The 27,291-nt window shown below is 43.6% G+C and overlaps 5 protein-coding genes across 6 annotated transcripts in view; 2 read left to right on the top strand and 3 right to left on the bottom strand.

The window, feature by feature from the left end:
* LOC126568253 (uncharacterized) overlaps positions 1 to 23,233 on the bottom strand; it is a 98,424-nt gene extending 75,191 nt beyond the window's left edge. Inside the window, exon 1 of the mRNA XM_050224700.1 lies at positions 23,112 to 23,233. Within this exon, the coding sequence (XP_050080657.1) occupies positions 23,112 to 23,223 (112 nt within the window). The 5' untranslated portion in view covers positions 23,224 to 23,233. The remainder of the gene's footprint in view (positions 1 to 23,111) is intronic.
* LOC126568629 (protein anon-73B1) overlaps positions 1 to 27,291 on the top strand; it is a 793,767-nt gene that overhangs the window by 486,043 nt on the left and 280,433 nt on the right. The window lies entirely within an intron of this gene.
* The window catches only part of LOC126568321 (phosphotriesterase-related protein), a 293,797-nt gene that overhangs the window by 148,944 nt on the left and 117,562 nt on the right, over positions 1 to 27,291 (bottom strand). The window lies entirely within an intron of this gene.
* LOC126568229 (homeobox protein SIX3) overlaps positions 1 to 27,291 on the top strand; it is a 198,274-nt gene that overhangs the window by 123,444 nt on the left and 47,539 nt on the right. The window lies entirely within an intron of this gene.
* LOC126568472 (cysteine-rich motor neuron 1 protein) overlaps positions 24,469 to 27,291 on the bottom strand; it is a 40,672-nt gene continuing 37,849 nt past the window's right edge. Inside the window, exon 6 of the mRNA XM_050224957.1 lies at positions 24,469 to 24,532. Within this exon, the coding sequence (XP_050080914.1) occupies positions 24,515 to 24,532 (18 nt within the window). The 3' untranslated portion in view covers positions 24,469 to 24,514. The remainder of the gene's footprint in view (positions 24,533 to 27,291) is intronic.

Below are 27,291 nucleotides of genomic sequence, written 5' to 3'. Positions count from 1 at the left end.
CTCATCTCAACGTTGTAGAAGCGACAAATGTAATAAAAATTTCCTTCCCATATGGGCTGTGTCTTTCAGCTGTGTTCCGAGTGGATGTGTCCGGAGCGGAAGCGAGCTACCACCGAAAGCCACATGGTTAACCATTCAATTTGAAATTATAGTCCAACCAAAGCAAATAAGCTTACACTGCCGGTGGGAAACTGTAAGTATAAGGCTAAATAAGGATATATGCTTCCGGGATACAGTTTGCAGAGCTGTAATGGTAACAGTGATATGAGATGAATCTAAAGCAACGATCAAAACTGTTTTTCGAGACACAAAAAGATCCAACATTGATTTATAAAGTTAAATAAAATGAAAACTTCTCCTTTCGTATGTGCTCCCGTACCCCGGTGTTTAACACCTCAAACAAATCTCTATCACACGGTTTGGTGCACACAACAAACGCGTAAACACGTCTTATCATGTTCAATCGTGTTGAAGCGTGCGCCGTGTTCGTGTCGAGAAAACTTTCCTCATTATTTATTTTTAAAACAAAACGCCGTTTCCCATCCGTGACGCCACCGTGGAAATACGGCGACGCACAGCGAAAAGCGTAGACGAATATCTTGATCATGGTTGCAATTTTGAGCGATGATCATGACTTTCATTCTGGCACAAATCAGCTGCTTCCTTGACGTAACAGCAACACGATTGCATTGTTTATACCCCGCTCTGCTCTGGGGTTGGTTCCGCTTTTTCCCACTTGCTACTGCGGGATCGCAAACGAACTCAATTTGTAGTTCATTAATTTGTTTCCTTCAGCTAGTCGCCCTTACCCCCAGAGAAAGAGAAAGAGAGAAATTGGAAAGTTCGATCTATTTCTGGGATAATAAATACACGGTATTGGAATTTTATAACCGCATGGATGCAGTGACGTGAGAGCATGCTGCTTTCCGTTGCCGGGATGATGGTGGATGAGGCAAAGTATCAAAACAAACATTAACTACGTCGGCGATATTGATCTAGATTGACGAAAAAATAAAACTCCCACTAATGGATGGAAATCGATTCCCGATGGATTGAGATGCAGCATCGCAGAAACTTTACCATTTAAATTCTGTCTTCGTCAATTTTATTTTGAAGTTGTAATCCAACGGACCTCACCGCTCATTACGCTATAATGAGGAAAGGTTGGGTGAATATTTTATTCATGAAGGTCGGAAGGTTCATTTACCATGGTTAATGTAGCAGTTTTATCTTATGGTAAATCCAAAAGGATGTAGGAAAATGACATTAAAATAATCATGAATATGTCTTACTCTTCGCTTCTACCAAGCTGGCGTTGTAAGACAACCTTAGAGACAGCTTCATTGGCAGATCTCCGTGAAGATCGTTAAAACTACAAAAATAGACCTCGTTACATGGTTGCAAATTGGCGTTTGATGTACTTGGTTAATAATAATTAAAATTTTGTAATTAACTCATCCTCCAAGGTGTCGTTTAAAACTGTTTACTGTGGGACCATTATTCTGTTTTATTGCATCGTAAATGGTTAGTATGAGGGCAGATAGTAGTGACGGTAGAGCCACGGGTTTTATCAACACGCTCGGAACTGGGTTCGATTTTCGATTGTTCCGGATTGCTTGCCCCTATTCAATGATTGATTTTTCAAACGTTTGAATTTAAAGTTGGAGCTGAACCCAACAAAAAAAATTAACCATTAAAAAGCTCACGTTTTTTCTTCTTTAAACACAGTTTCTAACTATTCCAACTCTCTTTTTGATTCTCATCGCCATGATGGAGCCATTTTAAACGAGCACGTGCGCTTGAATCTATTAGAAATCGATTTGAAGCCATCGTTACACCGTTATCAACCTACCCTTTGTCTGCTTTTTAGTTGTGTGTTTGAAGAAACTGTTGTGATTTCATTTTCAAATACTATCGATGACTTTTAATGTAATTTTAATCCACCATTTTCAAACTTCAGCAATTTTAGTTATTTCATAGTGGTCGTGATTTTGAGGAATGGTTTGAAAGTACGACAAATTTATTTACAAAAAGACAAGTCATTTCCCAGCTACAGTTCAAAAAAAAAAAAAAAAAAAGAAACACAAAAATCATTGACCATCAATAAAAAAGGCAAGTTTTATTACCGTGTTTCGCTGCGAATGCTTCGTCACACAGAGCGAACCGCATAAAACTATTAGTAGACGCGCTCTGGCGATACGCGCGTTTCCCGGGAGCGATAAAGCGATAGAGCACGGAATCGAACATCAAATATTATGGTTATCGAAATCGAACCATAACATTATCGTTCCGGTATCGTCGTACACGGCCTACTCAATCGATAGGCATCATAATAACGACGTCCTCACGGCTGTCATCATCATCATCATCAGCAGCAGCACCAGCGATATCAGCGTTGTGGCAAGGCGAGAACAATATAAAAACACAACGCAAAATGACATGAAAATATATATCGCACATAAATCGACAAACGACACACTCGGACAGTTTCTTCGAGTGTCACTATTGTGGTGTAGAATAAGTTACCCACCCTATTGCTGCGTTGCTTTTGTGGCATTTCGGGGGAGGAAAAGCTCATAACGAATATTAACGACAGTATGGTGATGCATTGATGATACAGAGAGTGCAGTGATCGATAATTGATGAGTATCAAATCGAAGAAGATTCCATTTTAAATCCATTCTCATCCATTTTAAACTAAATACAGTACTTGCTATAAACAATAAGGAATTGTTTGACCAAAAGTTCAATTTTAAGCTCTGTTTACTATGTTTTGAATTATGCCCAACAGTGCACAAACAAGTGGTCTGTCTGAACTCAAAAAGCATAATGTGACACTCTACACAAACCCAAGCCCAAATGGACCACAACGATCAGCAGAGAGCCTGCAGTAGTAGTGGGCTGCCCCATCGACATAAAACTGACATGATACTGACGAATAGACCATGCCTGTGGCGAACGTGTCTATTTGCTACCAGTGATCGTGTCGGATAGCCAAAATTGGGCTCGACGCAAACATCAACCAACGGCAAAAACAACACACCCAAACAAAAAAATCTGCCTGATAAAACGAGGCAGAACGTAACAAAAAAGCGAAACACAACACACACAAAAAAAAAAATCAAAAGAAAAGACACCAAAAACAAACGAGCAACAGTGCTCCGGCATCTAGATAATTGTCTCGGCCCAGTGTCGGCCACATGGCCCCCTGGCTGGCCATGAAAATGAAGAAAAATGAAGTTATCGATTTGATTTGATTCTCCCAGCCAACCGTAAAGGAGGAATGGAGAAATAGGGGGAAGGAAGATGGAGGCTCTGTTGGCCCACATCGCTACGAGTACGAAAGATCATGCGTATGTACGGATGGTTTCGTACAGCCAGAGTGCCCCTAGTGTGTGCTTGGCCATTTTCGGATGCTGCGGGTTGAAGGCACAATTTATAAGGTTATAGTCAAACACGCTTCTAGATTTGGACCCAGATATTTGGAGATAGCGTTACGAGAGAGAGATAGAGAGAGAGAGAGAGAAAGAGAGAGAAGGAGAAAAAGAGAGAGATAAGCTCAGAGATTCCAAAATCTCGGCTGGCGTTAAGCCTAACGAGCTATCTTATCTGATCTACGGGATCTACGGGCGGGCGAAGTAGGAACACATCCGCAGACAAACCCGGGCGTCAATGTCTAACGAAGCGAATCTAATCAGGGTGGCTCTTTGGGTGGGCATGCCTCGTTCCGATATGGACCATTATGAAGTGAAAAAAAAAAAAATGCTGCACGCGTGTTCGCACAATCGGAAGGTCCATTGCCCCCGCGGGCTTCGATAGCGACAGTATGCGTTCCGAGCTGTTTCGATTCCTTTTTCCCAAGCATCTCAACTCCGCAAACCGAAGAAATGAAGTCAATCAATCAATCACAATGAAGGTCTCTGTTTGTTGCGTTTTGCTTCAATGCCAATTGCTACCGTCCGGGATTCGCCAAGGATTCATCGGGATATTGTAACCGTTTTCTACGGGCAGGTTTCTAGGATCTCTCGAAACACCTCCACAGAGGCTCCGGGTATGGGTGTTTACACGTACAGTCCCTACACAAACACTGGCAGTGATGCGATGTAATTTCGGGAGGCCTCCAGCAGAACCGAACAAAGCGTCCCCGTTAATATGCGTGCTCCCCGGTAGTGGCGCGTAAAGTAATGGCGTAAACGCGGTAAATCGCTATCCCGAGCATCATACCGGAACGCCTCCGGAAGGGATTATCGACCTAACGTGTGCGGCCCTTTGCAGGTTAGAGCGAATCGGTAGTACACTAAGCATCGCTTCTGGTTTTTTTTTATTTTATATTCGCCAAAGCTTCCTTGCTGCTATCTGAAATGGGGCGCACGTGAAAGGATGCCGAAGAAGAATCAGGATTGACAGGCCAACGTGCCCCGGGAAAAACTCATATCCGGTGGCACCAGGAGCCGAAAAAAACACATAAAACAAAGTAAAAAGAAGCATACAAATTCACACAAAATGCTACCAAGTGACGCCCTCGAGGTAACCCTTCGGCCTTTGTTTTGTCGAGCGAGAGCCGTTAGCTGTCGACGGTCTGCTAAATCCAATGATGCGAATGGCTAATGGTTGCCTTTGAAGGTAAAATCCAATCCCAGTATGGGATCCGGAGTTGTATAGCCTGGAAGGCGAATATTTATTTGAGTGAAAATGAGAAAATTATCATCAAATAAATTGCTTTCCTTGGAGGTATTTTTATGAGCACGAAATAATATTCGAAGCAGGATGATGCAGGAGGAAATCCTTCTGTTACTACTTTGTTTTCCAGATGACATGACAATTGTAATTTGAAATCGAATGTCAGAATTTGTTGTATTCGCTATCGTCAAACGGTTTTTGCCATTCTCATATTAATATGTCTTAGTATAAAATGAGCGCTTAACAAATATAGATTTGTCGTATTAAATGCTGCAATTGTAATGTCATCTGATAACTTTACATTATTAAGTCTTTAGAGACTTCAATGAGGGATGATTGGTAAAGCTTTTTAGCGAATTTTACAGTATGATTTAACTCTCTAAAGATGTCATTTTCATCGAAAATGACGATAATCAAAACGTTTTGCGATTTTTTCCATTGCGGTGTTTAATGTCGGCAATAGCTTCATTTCAATGTCAAAGCAACACAAAGATAATGAAGACTGGGATTGTGATAGCATCTGCTTTATATGCTTACGATTTGAATAAATCCTTTGCATAGAAAAAATTCTATTACTGCGGCATTGAAATGCCCCGACATGCAAATAAATCATTAAAAACAGGCAAATGTTCTTAAATCTTAAACCGGAAACCAGCAACAATGTTTGAATTAAACAACCAAAAAAGCAAAAAACAAATGAACTTTCAGTTCGAATTAAAGCAAACACATAACTTACACACTTTAAATGAGCCTCAGCCACGTTTTAAGAACTTGCCCCGGCCCGACTACTATCTTCAACCGTCGAAGGCCAAGCTACCGTCAAAGAGAAGCGCGTTTTAATTTACTTTTCCTGCTCCCGGAGGTAGACGGTGATTGTTAAGATTGCCGTTTTTTGCGTTCCTCTGACCCCCCCCCCCCCCCCTCTTTAATCCTCATCCCTCTCCGGTGCATAAAATATAATCCACTCAATACGGATCACACCGGGCCCGTTAGCAAATATTATGCGTACGAACGTTTTTTTCCTTTCCCACCGCCAGAAGACGTTAAGCTGACCCAATTTTCCGATTCGCTCGCTTTTATTATCGTTTTAATTTAACCACACATAAGAGTTGCCAGTTTTTTTTTACAATTTTTGTTGACTTTGTGGCCGACTGTTATTTGCTTCGCTACGGGCGAAGCGAAGACAAAAATGCAAAACAATCATCGACTGTCGGCTTGATAATTCCTTCAGCCGTTGGCAATCGCCGTCACCCGGGTTGGATTTGTGTTTTTCTTTTTAAGTTTTACAATCCCTCCACCTTCAAGGGAACCCTTTTTTTCCGTAAAGCAATAATCGATTTAATGAGATGCCCTCGTTAATGTCTCGCACGATCGTACGAAAGATTAAATGTTCCCAGAAGCGAAAAGTGAAAGGCGTGGTGGCGTCGCCGTAAGTGGTCGGTTTTAGCGAAGCTATTTAACGGTTGCAGTTTCGCTTCTCGCTGTATCTTGTCAATGCGAACCTACCATCAACCTTGACCTTAACCATCCTTGACAGCAAAGATACCGGGGCAATCATCAGGTTTTATTGCTTATCTTCCTCCCTCTCGCGCGCGCGCGCGCTCTGGCTGTTTACAACCCAAGCTTGTGCCATCTGCCCAACTGCTACGGATCACTTCTTCAATTTTTCTTTCTCATATTTTTTTTTTGCATTCACAACAGCGCAATAATCACGGTTGTGTCATTTTGTCGGTAATATTCGGCGTATCGCTTCACTAGTGCAAGTCTGACTCACCGCCCAGCTGATGATGCTGCATCGAACGCCCCAAAGCAAACGGTATGCACTTGCGTAAGGCCACGGCCACGATGACGCACGGCTGTCAAACGGGGGAACCTTTGCGGTATGCTCCATTAGGCACGAACAAACACCCTGCTGTTATGCTATACCACCCATGGACGGTGCCGCACAAAAAAAAAGTTAAATAAAACATGTGATTTAACTAGGAAGTCGCACCAGAAGGGCATTGGTGCATTAGCGCATTTTGCGCCGTTAAATTCCCTGGTGCAACAACTCCACAGTGTAGTTCTTCGTCTTTGGTTGCTGCTAATTTGCAGATAATTTTTAGCATCTTTTTTTCTTACGGATATTCCCTCATCAAAGTCAACCTCCTGTCAAGCCAACTGCTTGCAGCACAGTGATGACATCAACGCAACGTAATGGTGTCAGTAGAATTGTGGTTCGACAACCACTGCACCGGGGAAAGGAATGACACTGCCGCTCAAGCAGTGCCGCGAACGATGAGTTCTTTTCCGTTTGCCTTCCCGAAAACGACAACAAATTTGACGAAGGGGGAGATATCGCGCAAAAAACGACAACGAAAAACACGGTCGGTCAACACACGTTTGTTGAAGATCAATGCTCTTTCGCGGTGCAGCGGACCATTGCAACGCTACGACGCCATTTGTTCGTCCCGAGCACCGAAACGTTTATATAATCCATTTAACCGAATCGAAACTGTTTCCCCACGGTACAGTGGGGGACAGCATTTTAGCAGCAGCTTGATGTTCGGTGGTTCTGATGAACTTTGGGAATGCTCGTTTTGCTATTGTGAGGTGCTCATTTGTGTTTAATTTTAAGTGTTTTTTTCCGTTTTTTAAATTCACAATTGTTCGAGGTTCAAGATTAATTTTAATCATCCATAAAAAAACGGATTACTCAAAATAAATTTAAGCTGCACCGTTTGTATGATTTTCCATGTTTAATTCGTAAAAATATTTTAAAATTTTTATTTTTCTATTGGACGCAAATAAATGCAAAAAGGAAAATAGCTAGTGATGTGAAACAAAATTTTTGTCTTAAGTTAAACTATATCAAATCATTTGAAGGCTAAATATTGTGCTATTATTATCACAACTTCTATCCTCCCACTGTACGATTGTTGTCTGTTTGTGATTGCTAAACGGTATTGCATTATTCCGCGAACGACGCATTTTTATTTCTCCATCTGGATTCCATCCATTGCAAACAAACACAATCCGGAAGGTTAACGACCTTATCTGATGGAGGTTGTGCATATGTTTGGGTTATCTATCGAATGCAAGATAATTGCTGAAAGAAAAAGAAACCTCCTTCTCAAAGTCAACAAAACCCAGCCAAAATGCATTCCGGAATAGCCGCTAGCAGCCGCATTTAATGACTCCACGAGTTCTACAAACGTTTGATGCTTACTATGACCTCTCGTTTTGAAACCCTCCCCTGAACACAAGGATGTGCAAGATGCTGGCAAACGATAGCTCTCGTACACCGAAATGAATTAATTGCATCGTAAACAAACGTTTGATTCGTTGTTGATTTTATTGGTTTCGCAAATTTGCCCAACTCCCGAACGTGGATGGGAAGCTATTTTGAAAGGCGTGGGAAAAGGTCACGTCAATATGTGTATGCTCGGATGACCGTTTTCCTATTGGGGGTCCGAAGGAGAATTGAGTGTCAATCGTTAAATTAACACATTTAAAAGCCAAAATCTAGTTGTACCCAAGTAAAATGAGGGTCAACAAAAATGGCGATGATGTCGAACTGCAGGCGAACCCATCTGGTGCACCAGTAGCACAAGCGAATCAAGCAAATGAAGTAGACTTGCTGAACTCAAAACTTCATCCAGAGTCATCTCATTTACGCCGAAATCTTGATGATTCACATCTGACAGGTTTTGCTGTTGCCTTCCCTATTTCATCACTTATTTCGCATGCTAAAAGATCTCATCTTGTACAAGTATTTACACCGACAAGCAGGGAACCCATCTCGTCTCTGGAACACCCCCCCCCCCCCCCCCCCCCCAGCGTCATATTGCACCGTTGAAGCAGTCTGGCCAAATTCCATACCTCCCATACCATCTCCAGAAACATCTCCCTAAAAATGCCGGATGTTGTTTGCTTTCGATTGCTGCGCAATTCATTTGTCTTGCTGCAGTCGACACCCCTGACCACCCCTGAAACCCTTATTCCTTCTCTTGCTCCTCATCTATCTGGCGCTCCTCACCTGCCTCCTATCGTTTCAACATTTTATCTTAAATAAAAAAAAAAAAGAGCAGCAAAATCTACACCGCCCCCCAGCGCCCTGTGTGGAATTTTGATGGACAAAGAAAATGCTCCGACACAGACTTCGTCGCCGGCAAAAAGTAAACATGTTTCGGAAATGGAAAAGTACCGGCGCGTGTACCGAACACCCCCCCAAAACCGTCCCACCAAACACCCCAAATGAGCTCATGGCAAAGTCGAAAAGTGCAACGAAACAACACTCGCCCAGTGCATGGGCTCCGATACTCGATCGAGAGATTCGATAACGTCAACGGTTTCACGCCGCCCGCACGGTGGCAGCAGCAAGTGATGCGAGGAATTTGTTTGTCTTTTCGTACCGTTTGCGAATTTCTTCACTTCGTTGCGTTTATTCTTACAGTCGCGCACCCAGTTCACCTTGAACCTGGAGGACACAAAAGTGCACTCGAACGGGTGGAGGGGTGCATGGGATGCGTGTGCGGGGTTGCGGTACTGCTCAAATTTTGCTGGCCCGTGTGGGAGGAATCTACGCACGAGACGTGTGCTCCCCTCTCCTCCGTTTGGGGAGACCACTACCACCAATCTGTGCGCAGTTGATTCGCTTTTGTTTACAGTAAAGGTTTTTGCCACCGAGCGAACGACGAAGATGATGACGGCGGCGACCAGAATGCTTCGACGAGTGAAGGAATGTTCGAAAATTTCAAGTTCCCTCGCTCCCCGGTCTGGTTGCGCTGAATGGCATGAATGAAAAGCTGGTGAGCGATGGAATAATTTAGTAATGAAATTTTTATGATCAGCTGACTTCAAGCCAGCGGGTGCTGGTGATGGTTCAAATAAACAGCAGCGGGTACGGGTTGCATATTTGAAGCAGTGTGTCCGCCAGGTTTGCATCGAAATGGGGAGCAAAATAAACAATTGAGTGGCAAAAATTCATTTGCACGTTTATTAAGCGGAGCAAATTTTTAAACAGCTCATTTTGCGTTCCTGTGCAAACATGGGCTATAAAATAGCAATGCAGCAATAAGCACAGTGATGGTCAGTGGAATAGGAGCGGCATGAAGGATTATTTTTTAATGAAAAACATTACAGTCTTTACATCATGGTTTAATGAGTGTCACAGAGAACCCAAGAGTAAACCGGAGACAAAATAATGACACTTAATCTGTTTCGTTTGTGTTTTTGTTCTGCAGCCAAGGGGTCTGGTCAATGTTGTTGTTGAGGAGGAAGATCAGCCGTTTATTCTATTGTAAATTTGCTTGCAAAAAGTGAAAAAAATTTAGCTCTTACGATCTCCGTGGTTATGCCATGCATTAGAAATGCTGATACCACGTAGTTGGATAGTCAGTCCTCACTACGAGAGAACTTCCCGATTTAAATACAGGTCCCGCCGTGTAAAGACTGGCGCCACTCTCGCCTCATTACTGGACCGCCAAGCTTTCCAATTCTTTGGCCAGGTTCGGCACCGTAATGTCAAAATGAAGCCTGTTGGTGCTTTTATCAAAAAAATACTTTTGAGACGGTTTTTCCTCCCAACTCTTTGCTTTATCCCGCGCATCTTCTTAAGATTCTTTTTCTTTGTCTCTACAACCTAGTGGATAATCATTGCTGGCTTTCCTTATCTTCCTGGACCGCTTCATCTTGGGCACCTTTGGCTGTTAATGTTTAGCAGTATGTCCCTGGAATGTTTTCCCACTTTCTCGGATAAAATTTATCGTTCAAATACCTATTAAAATGGATCTCGCATAAATTCTGTCAAAAACAAATGATGCACTTTTTTGTATGATTTTCTATAACATTTTCCTGTCTTTTTCACTATTTTTTTAGATCAATTGATTATCGGCAAATAACATTTTTATCAATTATTATTTGGAAATCAAAAAAAGAGAATTTTCAAAACGAATCTAATTGTGTCATAAGATTGTAGCAGCTAGTCTTATGATGTTGACTACCACTGTACAAATCAGGTACAAACATTATTCCATAAACTATGATATTAATATGTGTAATTGCATATTGCATGTTTTCCAATACATGCACAAGGTGGAAGCGATTTTTTTTTTCGTCAGTAAAATATTTGTTTCAATTAATCAAAACTTAACAATTGATGTAATAAAACAACGCGAAATTTTTAATCGATAAACGATGAAACTGAATGCTAGCACATATTGCCCTTTTTAATCACATTGAAACAAGAGCAAGCACACACACACACCGCTCGGAGTTCTTGGCAACCTGTATACGCCAGATCCGGGGATGCATTATTCATTAGCAAATTCCAAATGGTGCAAAGATTTGCATTTTACCTTCGCTACCGTACCACCGTACATCGACTACTGGTCTGCCTGTACGGTGCAGGCTTTTAAGCATTCTTTTTGCGTTTTTTTTTACTCATCTCATTTCACTTTCGTATTTCACAGCGTCTCACGTATAAAAAGACCAATGGAACGGTGGGACAGGAAATAAAAAAGAAAACGAAAGATGAAACGGTTAGTGCCTTTTCACACATCTGCAACTGCGTCTCTGGCTATGCCCATTTACACTGTTCGCATCCGCTGCAGCAGCTTTTGCCGTGCCTGCACCGGAATTTGTTTATTTTTATATTCGCCGCCGTTCCAGTTCCGTTCCTGGTCTTGTCTTGCTTTTTCTCGAGACACATCATCGTTGCGCCGTTCGCGGGACAAGAAAACTGCAGCAGTAATTAGCATCCATTTGCGACGGTACGATTTGCGCTTTTTGGCTTGTCGGCCGGCATGCGGAATTTATCAACTATTTCACTCCGCGCAGTGAGCAGCAGTTGTATATTAGCTTCGCAATTTATTGAGAAAAAAAAGCAATGTAAAGTGGAGTGGACTCGTTTTATTCTTCAATTTTAATGGAATTGTTTCCACTGTGGACAGGCACTCGATTCCAACAGCCGTACAATGCAACACACTTACTAATCAGTGGTTGAGATTCTTACATAAGCGGCTTTGATTCGAGCAGCTCATCCCGGCTTATCATTCACCAATTACTTACACTTGTTTGCCCTTTTATTGTGCACTCTTATGTGTGTTTCAACCTCTCCAATTCAACCTCTCCATCTTCTCTGTTTGAAGCACTTACTTTGGAGGAGATTATTTTCTACGGCACCCAACAACATGCACTTTAAATCAATCAGGTTGAATTATGGCATGGTGCGCCACTTTTTCGCCGGGCCGTATTATCATTATCGTGCCATTTGGCAACGTGCGCTACGAGCATCTTGTTTGGCTAACCTTTGGACATTGTGTTATTGGTTTGCTATGGCGAATGATTAATCAAACTCTTTCCTTTAGCAGACGGTAGCCGCTGAGTGGTTGATGTGTTCTTTTACTATAAAAATAAAGCTTGATGATAACAGGAGGGCACGCTCTTTGCCCTTTCTTGTTTGCAAACTGATTATCTCATGAGTTGCTAATTATTCAATCGTAATTACGCGTAATATTTCTTACCGAAGCAAGTGGTTTCGTTTGGAAGTGTGTTCAAGATAAACAAAAAAAGGAAAACAAATGGCAACATTTTCTGTTTTAATTTCTAATCCTTCCCACGATAACGAACGGCGTTAATGCCGCTTGCTGATTCAAGCGAAAAATTGGTTTTACGAATAAAACAACAACAACAAAAAACCGGTTGATCGATGCGTAAAAAATGTGTTGCATTTACGCATAAGCGATTTTGATAACGCACGGTATTGAAATTCGGAGAGAAAAAAAGAGCACAAACAGTGGGAAGCGCACTGATAAGCGACGCCCAATCGAGAAACCATCGTGTGTGCGTACTAAATCCGCCAGCAAGAAGCAAAAAAAAAAAAACGCACGGATGTGCCACGGTTTGAAATGTTTGTTTTTGGTGCGAAAACCATGCGTCGATTTATCATTCCAATCAAGTACACACTCACAGCGACAGCATACATTCAAACATAAAAGCAAAAAAAAAAAAGGCAGACAAAACAGAGCGGAAATGTTTGTCAAACGGTGCGGTCCCTCCTTCCCCCACCGGGTGAAGAATGATGCTCCAAAATAAATCGCGACCAGTAACGCAGCGATAGAAGAAAAGTACAAAAATCAACAACAAACGCTGTCGTGTGTTTGATTCGAGGCGCTTCGAAGCCATCCCAGTCCCAGGGCAGGGCTTGGTTGGGAGGGCATGTCTGGGTAATGGGCAATGGGAAAGGGCGAAATATTATGCGACACAGTGCGAGCGGTCTAGTTAGATAAGATAAGCCAAGTATCCGGAGCAGAGCACTACCGAGAGAGCGTGATCAATACGGTAAAGGTTAAGTGACATCGAGCTAAAGTATGCGGAAATTCAGCGACAGCAGTTTATTATGTTCTTTGTTAAGAATTTGCTTCGTTAGAAATTCGTTTCAATTTTTTAATTTAAGTCAAATCATTAAGTCCATGGTCAAAAATGACCATCTACGATTAATACAATTTTAAATGCTTGTTTGTTGTGTTAATGACATTGATCATCTGGACCTGATTAGCCATCCACATAATTGGATACCCATCATATACCAAAAACCCACCCCTGAAAACCCTCCTCCTCCTCCTAACAGCAATGTGTGCCCCCAATGAAATCAATCATTGCGGTTTGACTCGTTCCGTACATCGTTCTACCGCAAAGCAAACGTCTGGTCCCATCCAAAAAAACCCCCATTACCAAGCTGCATCCTTCCCCGGCACGCCAAAACAGGGGTTAAACATTTTTGGCAAACTCTAAACCCACCCCAAACTGCATAATTGATTCCGTGCGGTTCTACGGTGTCCGTTCGGTCTTAGGCGTCGTCGGTAGACGCCTTCATCAACCATTCCGTTCCGAGAACACCAGGTAATTAATCTTAAGACACCCCGCCGCCCATCAGCGGCAGAACCGGCCGGTAAGGTCGAGGACTTGCGCCGATGCAAACGGTACCACTATCGCGGGCGATCTTCGAATCGGTAGCACGAATGGTAGCTGCCCGGGCGGTGGCTAATTAATACGATACACCGTGTTCGGATGCTGGCTGGTGGGTAGGTCGTTGTTCCGGTGGTTGCTCTCTTATATGAGATTTGACACCGACAGCGTTGTCCCGTGTCAAATTGGAGCGTCGGGCAGCGATTCACGGGCACAACACCGGGGGAGCATCAACCGGTGCGGTTTAATTTTTTTCTTCTGAAGCGTCGATCGTTTAGTGTGCTGTGATGTGTGAAATGTGTGTTTTGCATTCTTTTACGGCCCTTTTGGTCGGTTTTCGATGATAAGTGGTAAACTTTTTGCCAAGAAAACAGAGAGGGCAGCACCTTAACGTGTAAATTAAAATTTTAAAGCTTTTTAAAGCAATCATCCTGTCGCTTGATTCTTCCATTGGATTGGCTGTCCTTTGTTTCAATTTTCCTTAAGCAATTCGACGATAGATTAGTCGAGAACTTTCCTCGTATTTCCAACGATTTTCTTCTGTCAAGAATGTGAGCAACGCGAGGTATTTTCAAGTTCGTTGACGATCTTATTTCATCTTCATTTATTTGTAGAAAGGACAGAACGTCCAATGGAGCGCAGGTTCCAGGAACCCAGGAAGTGTTGCAGTGAGCGTTAGATCAGGAAAGAGCTTAAGAGTTCTTTCTGAGAACTATGTTGCCATTCTTTGGCATCACAGGATGGACATTATTTTGCAGAGGCTCTATCCTAGGACTTGGTTCTCCAATGCTACGCCTTACTTGACAGTGGAGATCTATGACTGACACGTACCCTAATGCATTATGCCGTCCACGTGGGCAGTAAGTACAAGGTGTTTGCTACGAAGGAAGTAACCTTTTGGACGGTTAAGGTTCAACACCAGTACGAGAAGATGGAATCCTCCATTACAGCCTAAGAGAATCGTTTAGTTGGACAACTTCTCCGATTGTCCGAAAGTTCCTTAAGTACCGATTCTATAGTTTGAATCTTGAGAAAGACTCAACAATTCTACAACTTTCCTCAGACGGATCGAAAAACTAATCTGGCACGCCTTTTTCATCCTAACTGACCTCGAACGAGCTCTGTCCCTATGTGTCATACTGCTGTGTATTGTTAAAAAAAAAACGGATCATAATTATTCATCTCGCATCGGAATGCCGTGGTTGGACGATTGATTCAGTCAGCAACCAGCCACAGCAGGAAACCGGTAGCAAAAACAAACAATCAAACGCATTAGATGAAAGCCATCCGCCCGTCCAATGCCATCACCATCACCGAATCACTTACCGAGCTGCATAATCGCAAGCGCGCGCGCGATTCAAAAAATGAGGTCACAACAGTATCGACAATCTCGCTTGCGTGTAGGAGGTGAGGTTCATAATAAAATAAGAAGCAAAAACAAAGCGAGAAACATACACCGGAGGAGTCGTTAATGTACATATGCGTGAAACAGTAGCTCCCGGCTGCACCACAGCACAGCCCGGAACGCGTATGTCCATGCGAGGGAATGCGTTATGATAGTTGTGTGTGATTAATGGCTATATTTATCCGCAGTGACTGATCCGATTAGAGCAATCGGTGTGCTGGTTGGGTTGTGTGCCGTGCCATCGACATTGACCGACAACTCGCGAATCGAGAGCAGCGTTGAGCAACGCCGAAGCACACGTGACACTGAGGATGATGACATCAAGCGGTATCCTTCGATCATGTGGTGAATGGAGAAAATTGGAGAACAAACCGTAAGAATGTTGGATGCATTGCATCAGTGGGTGCACTGTGCGGTCAGTTTGCAAGCCAAACTTCAAACGACAAACCGGAAACGTAACCGAGAGCTGAAGTAGTTTACCCAATCGATAAACCAATCGAAACCGGGGAGGGGGGATAGTTTGTCCATCCCGTTGTGCGTCAACAGCGTCAACCGAAGCCACTTCACTTTCTCGGACATTAAACAGACATCAGCACGCTGACGTCTTGCACGTCGGCTGTGTGCATTCGTTCCACTACTTCAGACGGGGGAGAATTTCATTTATCATTTATTGTCGTTCAATGCAAAAGAAAAACCAATCCCCAAGTACAATGTAACGTCAGCAGGGAGTAGGGAGCACAAAATTAAATGGCGAATGAGGTATGCAGCGTGGAATGTGCACTTGTCCATCTCGTGTGCTACTACCACCAACGCTGACGCGCACCGGCGAATCGGCCTATCTCTTATCTTGCCTTGTGGGGCAGTGTGAGGCAAACCGACGAAAGAGTGAATTCTTTCCCGAGAACTGAAGGGCACATGTGTGAGGTGATTGAATTGTGCGATGGATGGCATCTGGCAAGTGCAATTGCATTCCATTGCAAACTGTGGGGTGGGTCTCTGGTTCGCGTGAAGCTGTCGTGAGCTTTGTGTATGTGTGTGGTGTTGTTTTTTTATGAGAATTGATTACCAATTGTCAGTGGTCGAGTACAGACACCGTGCATCCGGAAGGGAGTGATCTAGTTTTATTGAACAGTGCAAATGCATCCGGCGATGGTGAACCAGATATGGTAGCAAATGTGACAAGCGTTCTCTGTCCGTTCAATTGACCAACGGAAACTAGTGCACTAGAGCAGCAAGAAAAAACTGAACAAAAACCACTCAGCGCGAATTTCGTTGCTACTTTTAACACTCTCTACACTTCGCACCTTCTGTGAGCCTTTGCCCAGTGTGCCCGATCGACCTCTTCAGTAACACACCCAGTGGCAATAGATGTTCATTTCCGGGCAAAGGAAAATAAAGAGGCACATAGAGAGTTGGCAAGAAAGAAAATTAAACTGCTGCTGCCGATGTGTTAGGTCACGAACGCACGAGAACCGACACGAGAGTAAATATTTTACTCCAAAAACTGCAACGTTGCGTTTGATGCGTTGCCCTGTGTTGATGCACCATGCGTTCGCATAGCGTTGCAGGCAAAAAATGATTCAAAAAGGCTCGTTTTAAAATTCAGCTTCAATACGCTCCCTGATGGTGGGCTTTTCGCAACGCTTTTGTCGCGAAAAAAGAGCGTTTTTCTTTTTATTTTCCTCTCCGGTTCATCATGGTTAACGTTCGTTATTTGAAAGCTCGTAACATAAATCTTCCTTGCACCCCAAAAAATGGTACCGAAGTCGAGGGAAAACTGGAAACCTTAGCGCTCTTCATAGTTTACCACTAAAAAAAAGCAACAGAAGAACAAACAAAAAACTGCGAAAAAATTGGCACAGGAAAATTTATGCACAAAAAAAAAAGTGGCGAACCATTATTACGCTCGGAAAAGCGTCTCGTCAAGACAAGTTTATTCACGCCCGGCGGCATGATGATCGGTGCGGGAAACCCGGGGCTACCCGTAACCAGGTCCGGGAGGTTAGTTTTTAAACGCAAGAGTCTGGTGTTTGCTTTTGGGTTGTTGTTTTTCCTGCCCATTTTTTTTTTTCGGTTCCCGCGTCACACAACCAAAATGTTAACCAAGCACGGACACAACGGATGCAGCTCTCGGATGCTGCACTGTACGATCGGAACAAGAAAAAACTGACCAGCCATTGTGAATTTAAAAAAAGGGCTATGACGAGTAGCGCGATAAACACAGTGAAGCGGGTGAACTCCGACTGACATGTTGCCATTGACGTTAGAGCATACCAAAAAACCCTCCCTAGCGCGCGCACACACACACACACACACACACACACACACACACACAATGGGGGGACGTGAAAAAGCTGCATCAGTAAACTTGCAAACTATGTTTGTCCTTCGTGCCTAGACGAATGTTTGGCCCAAGCGTGCTCGTCCATTTTGGTGGAGCACCTATTTTTATTTTCCCGCTCCTTTGTCTGGCCTGGTTTTTGGGAAAACTTTTGGCGACAGGTAAGTTAAAAATGCAAAATTTCAACACGAAAAACTGGCGTGGAAGGAAACCACCAAAGGGAAGAGAAAGAGAGAGAGCGAGAAATATTGAGGTTTTCCAGTGTCCCGACCTGTGCGGCTAGGGCATGTGAAATGCATGTTTTATGAATATTATTGTTCAATTTTCGGTGCTAACAGTTTTCGGGTGGGAACAGCAACTATCGTATAGGGCGATATTTTAAAACGAGATCCTCCTCTATCCCGGATATATGTAGGTGAAAGAAAGGAGCTTTCGTATGTGTTGAGTTGAGGATGCTTTTATGCATGGCAGACTTTTGTTTTTCACACGTCTGTTGACACCTGGTAACGTGGTTGGTGCATATGACGGCGGGAATGAATAATTCATTTATTGCTGCACTGTTCCGAACAAAGGCACAATATTGCTTTTGATGATGTATTTTGGTGTTTCTTTATAAAATGTAACAGAAGACTTCTCGGTAACTTGTTGATGCTTTATTATGTACTTAAGTAAACCATTTTGTCCAAGGACCTAAAATTAATTGCTGCTTGTTTCGTCCGGTGTCTTTCTAATGACATGACCAACCTTGCGACTCTCTGTGATGAAGACTTGACACACACAGCAAGGTCTGACTGAGGTCTATCCAACCACGTGGCTTAGCAATTAAGGCCAGCATGATCTAACAGGTTGTTAAGCCAAGAAGAGGAAGAGATGTCTTCTGAAGACTTTGGAGGGATCGTTGTACAGCTCAGTTCGTAAAATCCCAATTCAATATTTGCCTCGTTGCTATCTTTCGGTTCAAAAATAAAAGTAAATTTGGTTCATTCTTCCTAAATATTCCAGTTCATCTTGAAGATGAACCTCAATGTTCGTGCATCAAGCCTCGGAGGCTAAGTAGACCTCTCAAGAGAGGGATAAAAGAAAATCTCGTTGAGTTCACCTTTCTGGCGCAAAATCTCGAGCCTTGAGAGCTTTGGAAACTCAGAAACCTTTTGGCCAACACGAGACGTTGTAACGATTTCAAGAGTGACTTTTTTTTTCGTCCCAGCAATTCTAGTGATCCTTTCCAAGTATTTCTTTTCCTCATTTGCCAATTTTACATCCTGCCGAAAAATATATCTTCGAATCAAAACCTTACACTTCCGACACGCCTGTTATTCGTGTCAATTTCTTTACGATCGTATCGAAATTTGATAACGCACCATTGGACACCAATGCGACACGCGCACGATTTGCAGCCCTGCACTATTTACCTTCGTTTCGTCTATTTCGCCACCCGAAAAAGAGCGCCCTAGGGCGTGCTAGAATAAGAGTGTAATTAAAAATAATTGTTTAATTAATTAAGCATGCCGCCCCGTTCGGAAGGCAACCGGTCAAAATGGTTGACGGGCAGCGAGCAGACGTCACCAAAATTTTGAACAAATAAACAAACCAAAAACAACAATACCACGGGCGCGAACAAAAAAAAAACAAGAAAAGGACACCAAGTCCTCGGGTGCACCCTGCCCGAGGGAATCGTTGAGCGGCAAAACTCTGGCCAAGGATCCTCTTAACGCTTGATTGGATGGTAATAAAATGTTGTTCACTCGAGTGTAGCCTCTTGAACAAATACTTCACAAACGAGTGTAGAAAAGGCAAAAAGAAAAACACGAAGCAGCAGCAAAATAGTCACACACTTTGCTTACGACCTCGGCGCCAGGAACAGGGTGCCGATAGCCTCCCAGCGGCGTCGGAAGGGAGCGAAAAAAAGGGACACGGAAAGGATCGATTTCTGAAGAAGAAGAAAAAAATGCTTCAATTCAATTGATGTTTGGCACAGTGAGAGCTAGGGGAGAGAAAAAAAAATGACTAGAAACAGCTTTCAGCAAACAACGCGGCGGAGTAAAACTCGAAAATCGACGCCTCGGGGCATACTTGGCCCTTTTTTGTTTTTGTTCATTTTACTCTCATCGAAGATAAAATACAGATGAGAGGAAGGGAGGAGGCAAGCAGCCAGGGCAGCGAACAACAAACCGAAGTAACGTTTAACGAGACGTAAATGAATTAATTGATTTTCATTATGCTTTTGACACGTAAAAGAATCCATTTTCTTCGAAAACTGTCGCACAAGAAAGAAGATAAATGGCTTTTTTCAAACATTTTTGAGGAAAAAAGGGGAAAAATTCATATTATTGGGTTGAAAAAAATTATCTCGTGTTTATATTATAGCATAAAATGGAACAAAATAATAATATCCAACCGATATAAAGTGCGCGATAAGCGTTCCTGCTCGTCGTTTTGTGCTGCTAAATTTTCCATTCCATCTAAAGTGAATCATGCGCTAAAGCTTGCAACCGTCACATTTTCTATAAATACATTATCACCTATTGACACAGTTGCGAAAATTTCCCATCATAAAATATCTGGCCAACCACGGTCGGTAGCTTAGATTAAAAATGGCTCCAAGGCTTTTATAGCGCCTGATCCTCCCGTACCACAACAGTTGCCCTTTGAAATCGATGTCCGAGTGTGTATTTCCTTTCATTACAACAACCCCAAAGCTCATCAACAATCAAAGTATGGGCTTTCGTGGGGAATTGGTTGGCGCTAAGGCGCAGTTGTGGTTTTTTTTTGTATGGCCGATGGCCGATCCGATGGCGCCACAAATCAGGCGTAAAAATGGCGTACCATTCTTATTTTGGACCGGCTTATCGCTACATTTTGTACGGAAATCGATTTCTTATCAAAAACGGGGCGAGAGATTCTGGTAATTCGACTGACAAACAACAACACCGTAACCAGCGCACCACTTTGGGCACCATTCCCACACGCCACTACCCGCTGCTAATCCCATTTAAATGCTCATGCGCCAAAAGTTTGATGCATTCGCGTACGTCAACCGACCCGTGTTATAAGTGTTCTGGGTGGGGGAGGAGCACACACACACACACGCAGACCCCAAGCTATCACGCGCACGCACGCCATTAGCCCGCTGAAACTGAACCTTTTCTAGATCACCACCGAATGTGGGAGAAAACGAAAACATATTCCTCCCTCACGACACAAAGTGGATCATCGCCTAGCGGAGGTTCCGCTCGAATCGCACACCGCCAATCGGTCAAAGCCTTCGATCGTTATCTCGGCCTCGGTTTGGTGCTTACGCCGCTGGTCGGTGTGTTGCTGGGGACTGCAAAGTTTCGTTTCGCTCCCGCTGGGTAGCTGCTGCTCCGGTTTTTTCGACATTTACCACCACTTCCCTCGGTTGGATTATGTTTCAATGTATTCTGTATGGTCTGCTTGTTGGCCTTAATCCGATTTGCACCAGGAGGCAAAGGGGGAGAGAGAGAGAGAGAGTGAGAAAAGATTCTGGGAAAATGATAAGTGCATGCTAAGTAATCCCTTAATGGGTAGGAAAACCTTTTCTCAGTTTTCTGTTTAGAGTTTTAATTTCGGTTTATATCACAAGCTTCTTATATTCGATCACTAAAAGGTCTCCAAAATGTACTCATTAGCAAGACTTGCATTTTCGTTTCAAATTCCCATACCCAATCGTTCGTACGAATCGCACGAAAGAAATCCTTCCTCTTCTATTACTAGCGCTGACATTAGCTCTTTCAACCGTCTTTCTCTTTTTGGCTCTGTTTTCACTTCCCTTCGATACGAATCAAAATTCCCTTTCGCTCGCTTCCCATCCCCGTACAGGCAGCTGGGCACGTACATGATACACTTCGAAGGGTTTATGCTTTAGTTGGCCAATTGCCGTTGCATAACCGTAAGATCATAAGGCCACGATCGCAACGATCGGGCATGAGCAAGCGCGCACGCGCTCACTCACGCCCGCCTTTGGAAGTTGAAAACTACCAACATATTACTTCCTACCAACCACCGCCGGGGCGCGGGTATAATTTTCCCATTCACCAATCAAGCGATCGCACGAGCGCGAAACGAGCTTACAACGGCCGGCCGACCGCTTTGTACTCGACCGACACACGTTCACGCCGAATGGAAGGCGGCAGCTTTATCGATCGAGCCGTAGAGCTTTCACGGTTCGGGTGCGTGGTGATGAAGGGCCCGTGGAGGTTACAGTGGTGTCGGAGTCGGTGATCAATCGATCAAGATGCAAGAAACACGGGAACTATGCGAAATGTGAGCTACTCGGTAATAAAGTCGAGCGTGGAGACGCCGGTTGAGCATTCCGACGCCCGCAACGGTGAAGTGAACCAATTCGACACATAAATATGCTTATTAAAAAGAGCTGTTGGAGCCTTTTTGTTTTGGACTTATATTTTATGCCTAAAGAAATAGCGATAAAGTTCGCTTATTCGGCGATATTCCTGGACTTGTCGTACCACGGCCGTCTAAAGTCTTTATCGTAATTGTGCGTTCCGCATGCTCAACGCGGCCTTCATCCTTTGGCCATGATCCTACATCATCACTGTTGATCGTTTATTGACTTCCTGCGGGTCGCCCCGGTCGGTTCAAGTGGTCTGACATTCGCACGGGACGAACTTCACTGCAAAATCTCCAAGAACCAAGAACTGATCCTGCCGTGATCGCCTCGTCCGTGTCGCAAAACACGATCTCCACTGCGATCTGGAGGATCTGAAGGACACGAACCACGAGCAAGAATATAATGAAGCAGTAGGTGAAGAAAATTAAACCGAAACCGTTTTATGTTTCAAGGTCCTTGCAGCCTGCGGGGTTAAAACGATTCATTTGCTTCCCTCGCGTGGAAGTACACGCCATTCCGGCTGTCTTCCTCTCGCATGCCACACCAGTTACAGTTCGGTGCATGAACTCGGGCTAATCTAATCAAACATTGATTGTGCCGACAAACGGCACAGACCGAAGGGCTGCTGCTACTAAATTGCCCTAGGCCTTGAACGAAAACTTCATCAAAACAGAGGAAGAAACACCTTTTTTTTTTGACGCAACGTGCACGAGCGCGAGCTGTTGACGAATAGTGCTTCATCGAAACCTGAATGGCTGGGCCTCGCAATTGCATTGCAGTGTTCTAAAATCGTGCCGCACGTCACCTTCAAAGCAGGGCAATATCATAAGTTGCGTCGTTTATGAGCTGAGTGCTGCGTTGTTGGGAGCAGGTTACGATTTGTGCCGCACACGGACGGATGAATTATTGCTAGAACTCAATCAAGGTGATTAAAGTGAGTCCGGTTGCGCGGAACATTTCGATCATGGAGCATAGAGTTTGGAGCTCGCAGGCTGAAGAACTAGTTGTGCTGAGATATCAAAAGGTCACAAAGGGATGGCGAAACTCTAGCGCTATTATCAATCAGCAAGTAAAAAATCATAGCCAAATGATTGAAGCTCATTGAGAGGAGCAAAAAAGAATCAAAACATCGTTGGAAACACTTTTGCCCCATCAGCAGAAACTTTGTCCGCCCAGATCGACGAAAGGAAAGTAATTCAATAAAAACACAGCTCCGTGAAGCGCAAGTGATTAAAAATTGAATCACTTTGCCGTGCGATGTTTGATTCTGTTTTTTTTTCCTGCTTTCCCTGTGTCGAACTATCGAAGACGTTCGGCGAAGCTTGCAGGGAAAAGTGAATAATTTTACATCAACTTCAACGACTCACCTGTAACGGCTTCAATGGCTGTGTAACTGGTCGCCAGGAGCGATGCAATCGCCAGCACTAACGCCATCGCCCGTGCTGGTGGCTGCGGTGGTTGAACGCGAATCGATGCCATTTCCGCCCAGCTGGAAAGGATAACGGGCTACGCGAACACGGAGCAGGTCCTTCCTGGCACAGGATGCTTCCTTGATCTGCACACTCTCACACTCACAAACACCCACACGCAGAACACAGGGGGGGAAAAGCTTCACAAGTAACACGTACAGAGCGCGATCTACTGTCGCTCGTTTGCACAATTTTCACCTGCTCCTGGTTTACGCTTTACTTTTTACGGAAAGATTTTTTTCTCACCTTTGCTTACTCTTTGCTCTCTCTTTTTTTTTTCTTACAATTTTACTTTTACACACAATTGCACACAAACACTTCCTTTTTTTGCATCGAACGAATTCAATTTATGCTGCAACTTTTATCTTCTTTTTTCTGTTGTTGCTTACCACCCTTTCACTTTCTGGTGTACACTTTTTCCTCTTTTTTTTTGTATGGTTGCACTTTTTACTTCTTTTTACTTATTTTTTCGCTTTTATTCAACACTCAAGGCACGCTTTAGTGAAGGAAATTTCTGCTACTATTTGCTTTAACTTCTTTCCTTTCGGTTTGCACTGTTTCGTTTGCTACGGTTTTATTCACTTTCTGTGCTTTTTCTTCTATTATTGCCGTTCTGGTGTGCGTGTGTTTTATTTTTTTACATTACAGCAGTGCAACTTTTAGTATGTTTGACTTCGTACTATTCTTTCGCTTTCTTCGTTCGAACGTTCGAAACTTTGCTTAAAGCTAGTTACAACTTAGCTATCGTTTATAGAAAAGTTGCACAATTGTATATCATTTGATTTAATCAAACAGCAAATCATTTTTTTGCAACCACACAATTGTGCTTCTTCTTACTCTCGTCCAGTCACGTTCATTCGGCTAACTTTTTGTTTTATTATTTTGCAAAGTCAGGGGGAAGCGGTTTTTCTTCGTTCGATTCTACTATCGCCACGGCGCGCTCTGTACAGCTGTTGGGTCTTGTTTGTTTGTTGTTTGCTGGCCTATTGCTACTACTTACTAAACAAACAAATCCCGGTTCCACTAGTTGCTAAACTTACAGACACGCACACACAGATAACATATACACGCACACGCACATCTAGTTGGATTATATGCACAAAATATGTGTGTGTGCGTCACGTGTATAGACGCATACACTAAAACCAACGCACACACGCACGAGCGCCACACGTACGCCGGTTGGGCGTACGAAAAGCTTCTGCTACACGCACTGGTATCGGCCGCCGATGCGTGTCTAATTCAATTAGAAACGTTATGCTGCAGGTATGCTGTCACCTACGTACGATAATGGGTCCGCTTTAGAACAAATCAAAGTCCTGTAAGTAGAAGAATGGAGGGTGCAATTATTAGATTAGTTTTAATTATTTAATTACGAATGACAACCATATTTTTCCGTTAATTTATAAAAATATCACTCAAAGTATTAGAAATTATGCATGTCAAATGCAGAACAGGTTAGAGTGGAGGAGAAATTAAATGTTAAAAAATCATTCCTTTCTCTGATTTTCATTCACAGCAGGGCATCCAAATCTTCGTATTTGAAGAGAAATAATTACTTCTGCTTGATGGAGGTTCCATTATATCCTCTTTTTCTTCTTGAGTACATACAAAAAATTCCAATTTATTTTCCACTCTCTGCATTGAGACATAAAACACGGGTAAACCTTACTCTAAACCAACGAGAAAATGAAGAGTGTAAGTAATTAATCATTCGGACGTTAAGTAACCCGCCGTGCAAAAGGCTGAACACACGATCCATCAACGTGGAAGAAAAGGGTGTGTGAGAGCGCACAAGAACATGCAGTGCAAGAAGGTGCAATCTGGCTAGAACTTTCCACTGTCACACATATAACACCTTCGTCTGATTGGGAGATATTTTTTTCCCCTTTTTTACTTTCTTTTGGCCTTTCCCCCTGAAACCCGCTTGTGAGGAAGTGTCCGATAAGAAATGTGACGTTTTAATTTCCCTAAGTGACTGCAGGATTGCGCCGCACGGGATGACTCGGCTATTTTTGTGTGACAATTTCTGTCCATTTTCTTTGCTCTTTGCGCCCTCGGTATCGGACGGTGTCCAGTGGGTGGGAATAGAGAGAAAAAAAAAAACGGTGCTCATTACGCACCCAACAAAGCGCTGGAGGAGGATGTTGGGAGGGTCCGCGACTGGCGTCGAGTAACCAATTTAATTCCAATCATGATAAACGTGCGTAGTGATTGTTCGTAAATCGCAAAGTAATGGCACGACATTAAAATGCTGAGTTGGGGCATTTTTTTGCGCTTACTTTCTAGCAGCAGTAAATGGAATTGCTTTCGATTGGTCTGAGAGTTCTTGCGTTCAATATCCAGATCAATTAGGAAACTCGATGTGACTTATGGATGGTGAAGTAATGCTGGGTTGGATTTTACTTACGGATTCAACTCGATAGCAGGTCCTATCGTTTAAAAGGTTGATATCTCTATCTTCTTAGTCACCGGACTATTTCGTGATTACCTCAGACGAGATGGCAATATCAGAATTGCCAGACGAGATGGCAATTGAATTAAATATGAAAATATATTTACTGCAACTCCAAACACATTTAATTCCAAACTAAAATTTAAATAGAGCGAAAAGAGCTCCAAATCCCTTGCAGGCAAAGTGAATTTTTAACTGTCGTTAATTAGCTATTCTCTTTTTGTGCAACATCACCCACCGACAGGAACTGGGCCACCCAAACCATCAGCGCGTTATAGCACTCGCGCGCTCTGCAGTTTTGCATGCTTAGCACATCACCCATCAACCGCACCTAATCACACACATTATAACGATGTCGGTGATCATCATCATCATCATCAAACGGCACGTATGGTGCAGAAAAACGAAACAGCGGGCGCAAACGGCGCACAAAACAAAAAAAAAGTCTGGGACTACGAATCACCGCTAATTTCCCTAACGCACATCCGGCGTCGTAGGTTTTTTTTTTGTTGTCGAACGGCAACCACACGCAACCAGGCAGGGCAAACGAGCAAGCAGCAAAGGTGGTAACACCGGTGGTTCCCCGGGAACGGAAAAGCATCATTTACTTGTGAAGTCTGTTCCGTTCCTTCGTTTTTTTCCCTTCTGGCCTTGTTTTTTTGCTGTGCTCTTCTTCAGGAGAAGCTGTTCACCAAGCACGTCGTTTTTTTTTTGCTGTTCTGCGCGCGACTCTCACTGCGGACCACCCCAAGCCGCGGCACAGTTGCGTAAACTGTGGTTGCCGCACGAGACGCGCTGTCTGGCGTAGTCCGTTCGAAGCGATCTAAGCGCATATGGTTACGATCACGTCGCGACATAGAATTCTAGTCTTCTGGTGACCCTACCCGCTTTCCGCTCAGGGGTAGAGGAATGGGGGAACTATTTATCTTCGCATTGGTCTCGTAGCATTAGCGACACCAGTTGGAATGATAACGTCTCGGCGGCGGGAATGGTTGAGCGAAATGAAGGAAAATTGCAAATAAATCGCTACACCTCCCCCCCTTTCCCTTAATCAGCTCAGCGCACAGCACCAGGAATCTTCGACGGATCGCACTTTCTAGACGGAAACTGGAGACCAGCGACAACAACAAAAAAATAGCTTTGCAAAATCACACAAACCTCAGCGCACGGCTATAAACACGCTCACAGACACGCACCACTAAACTGGACCGACAAACACCCGCCTGGACCCAGCCGGCCAGGGTAGCTGAGCCGATTGTGGTCGACGGCAATATTAAAATTAAAATTTATGGCTTTTAAATTAGCGAATGTTATAACATTAAGCTTTAGAATGTGAATTCGCGACGCATCCCGGTAAATGGCGGCGATGGCACCCACAAGCGATCGTAGGTTCGTAGGCGCGATGTTTGATGGGAGTGATGGGGCGAGGCGTAGCAGATTTGTGCTGACCCCAAGTCGCCGGACAAACAACAGCAACAAGATAAAAAAAAGCAGGGCATGGAATATGGCCGGAAAAGTGGTGTCTGGAATCGGTTGATGGAATCGGTGCTCCGGACTACACCCGGATGCTGTGATTAAGCCGTTACGATGGCCTGTACGTTCAATTATGGTAGAGGCTTGCCG

The sequence above is a fragment of the Anopheles maculipalpis genome, chromosome 2RL, assembly GCF_943734695.1.
Source record: "Anopheles maculipalpis chromosome 2RL, idAnoMacuDA_375_x, whole genome shotgun sequence".
NCBI classification, from domain to species: Eukaryota; Metazoa; Arthropoda; class Insecta; order Diptera; family Culicidae; genus Anopheles; species Anopheles maculipalpis.
This window is presented reverse-complemented; position numbering and strand designations above follow the sequence as displayed.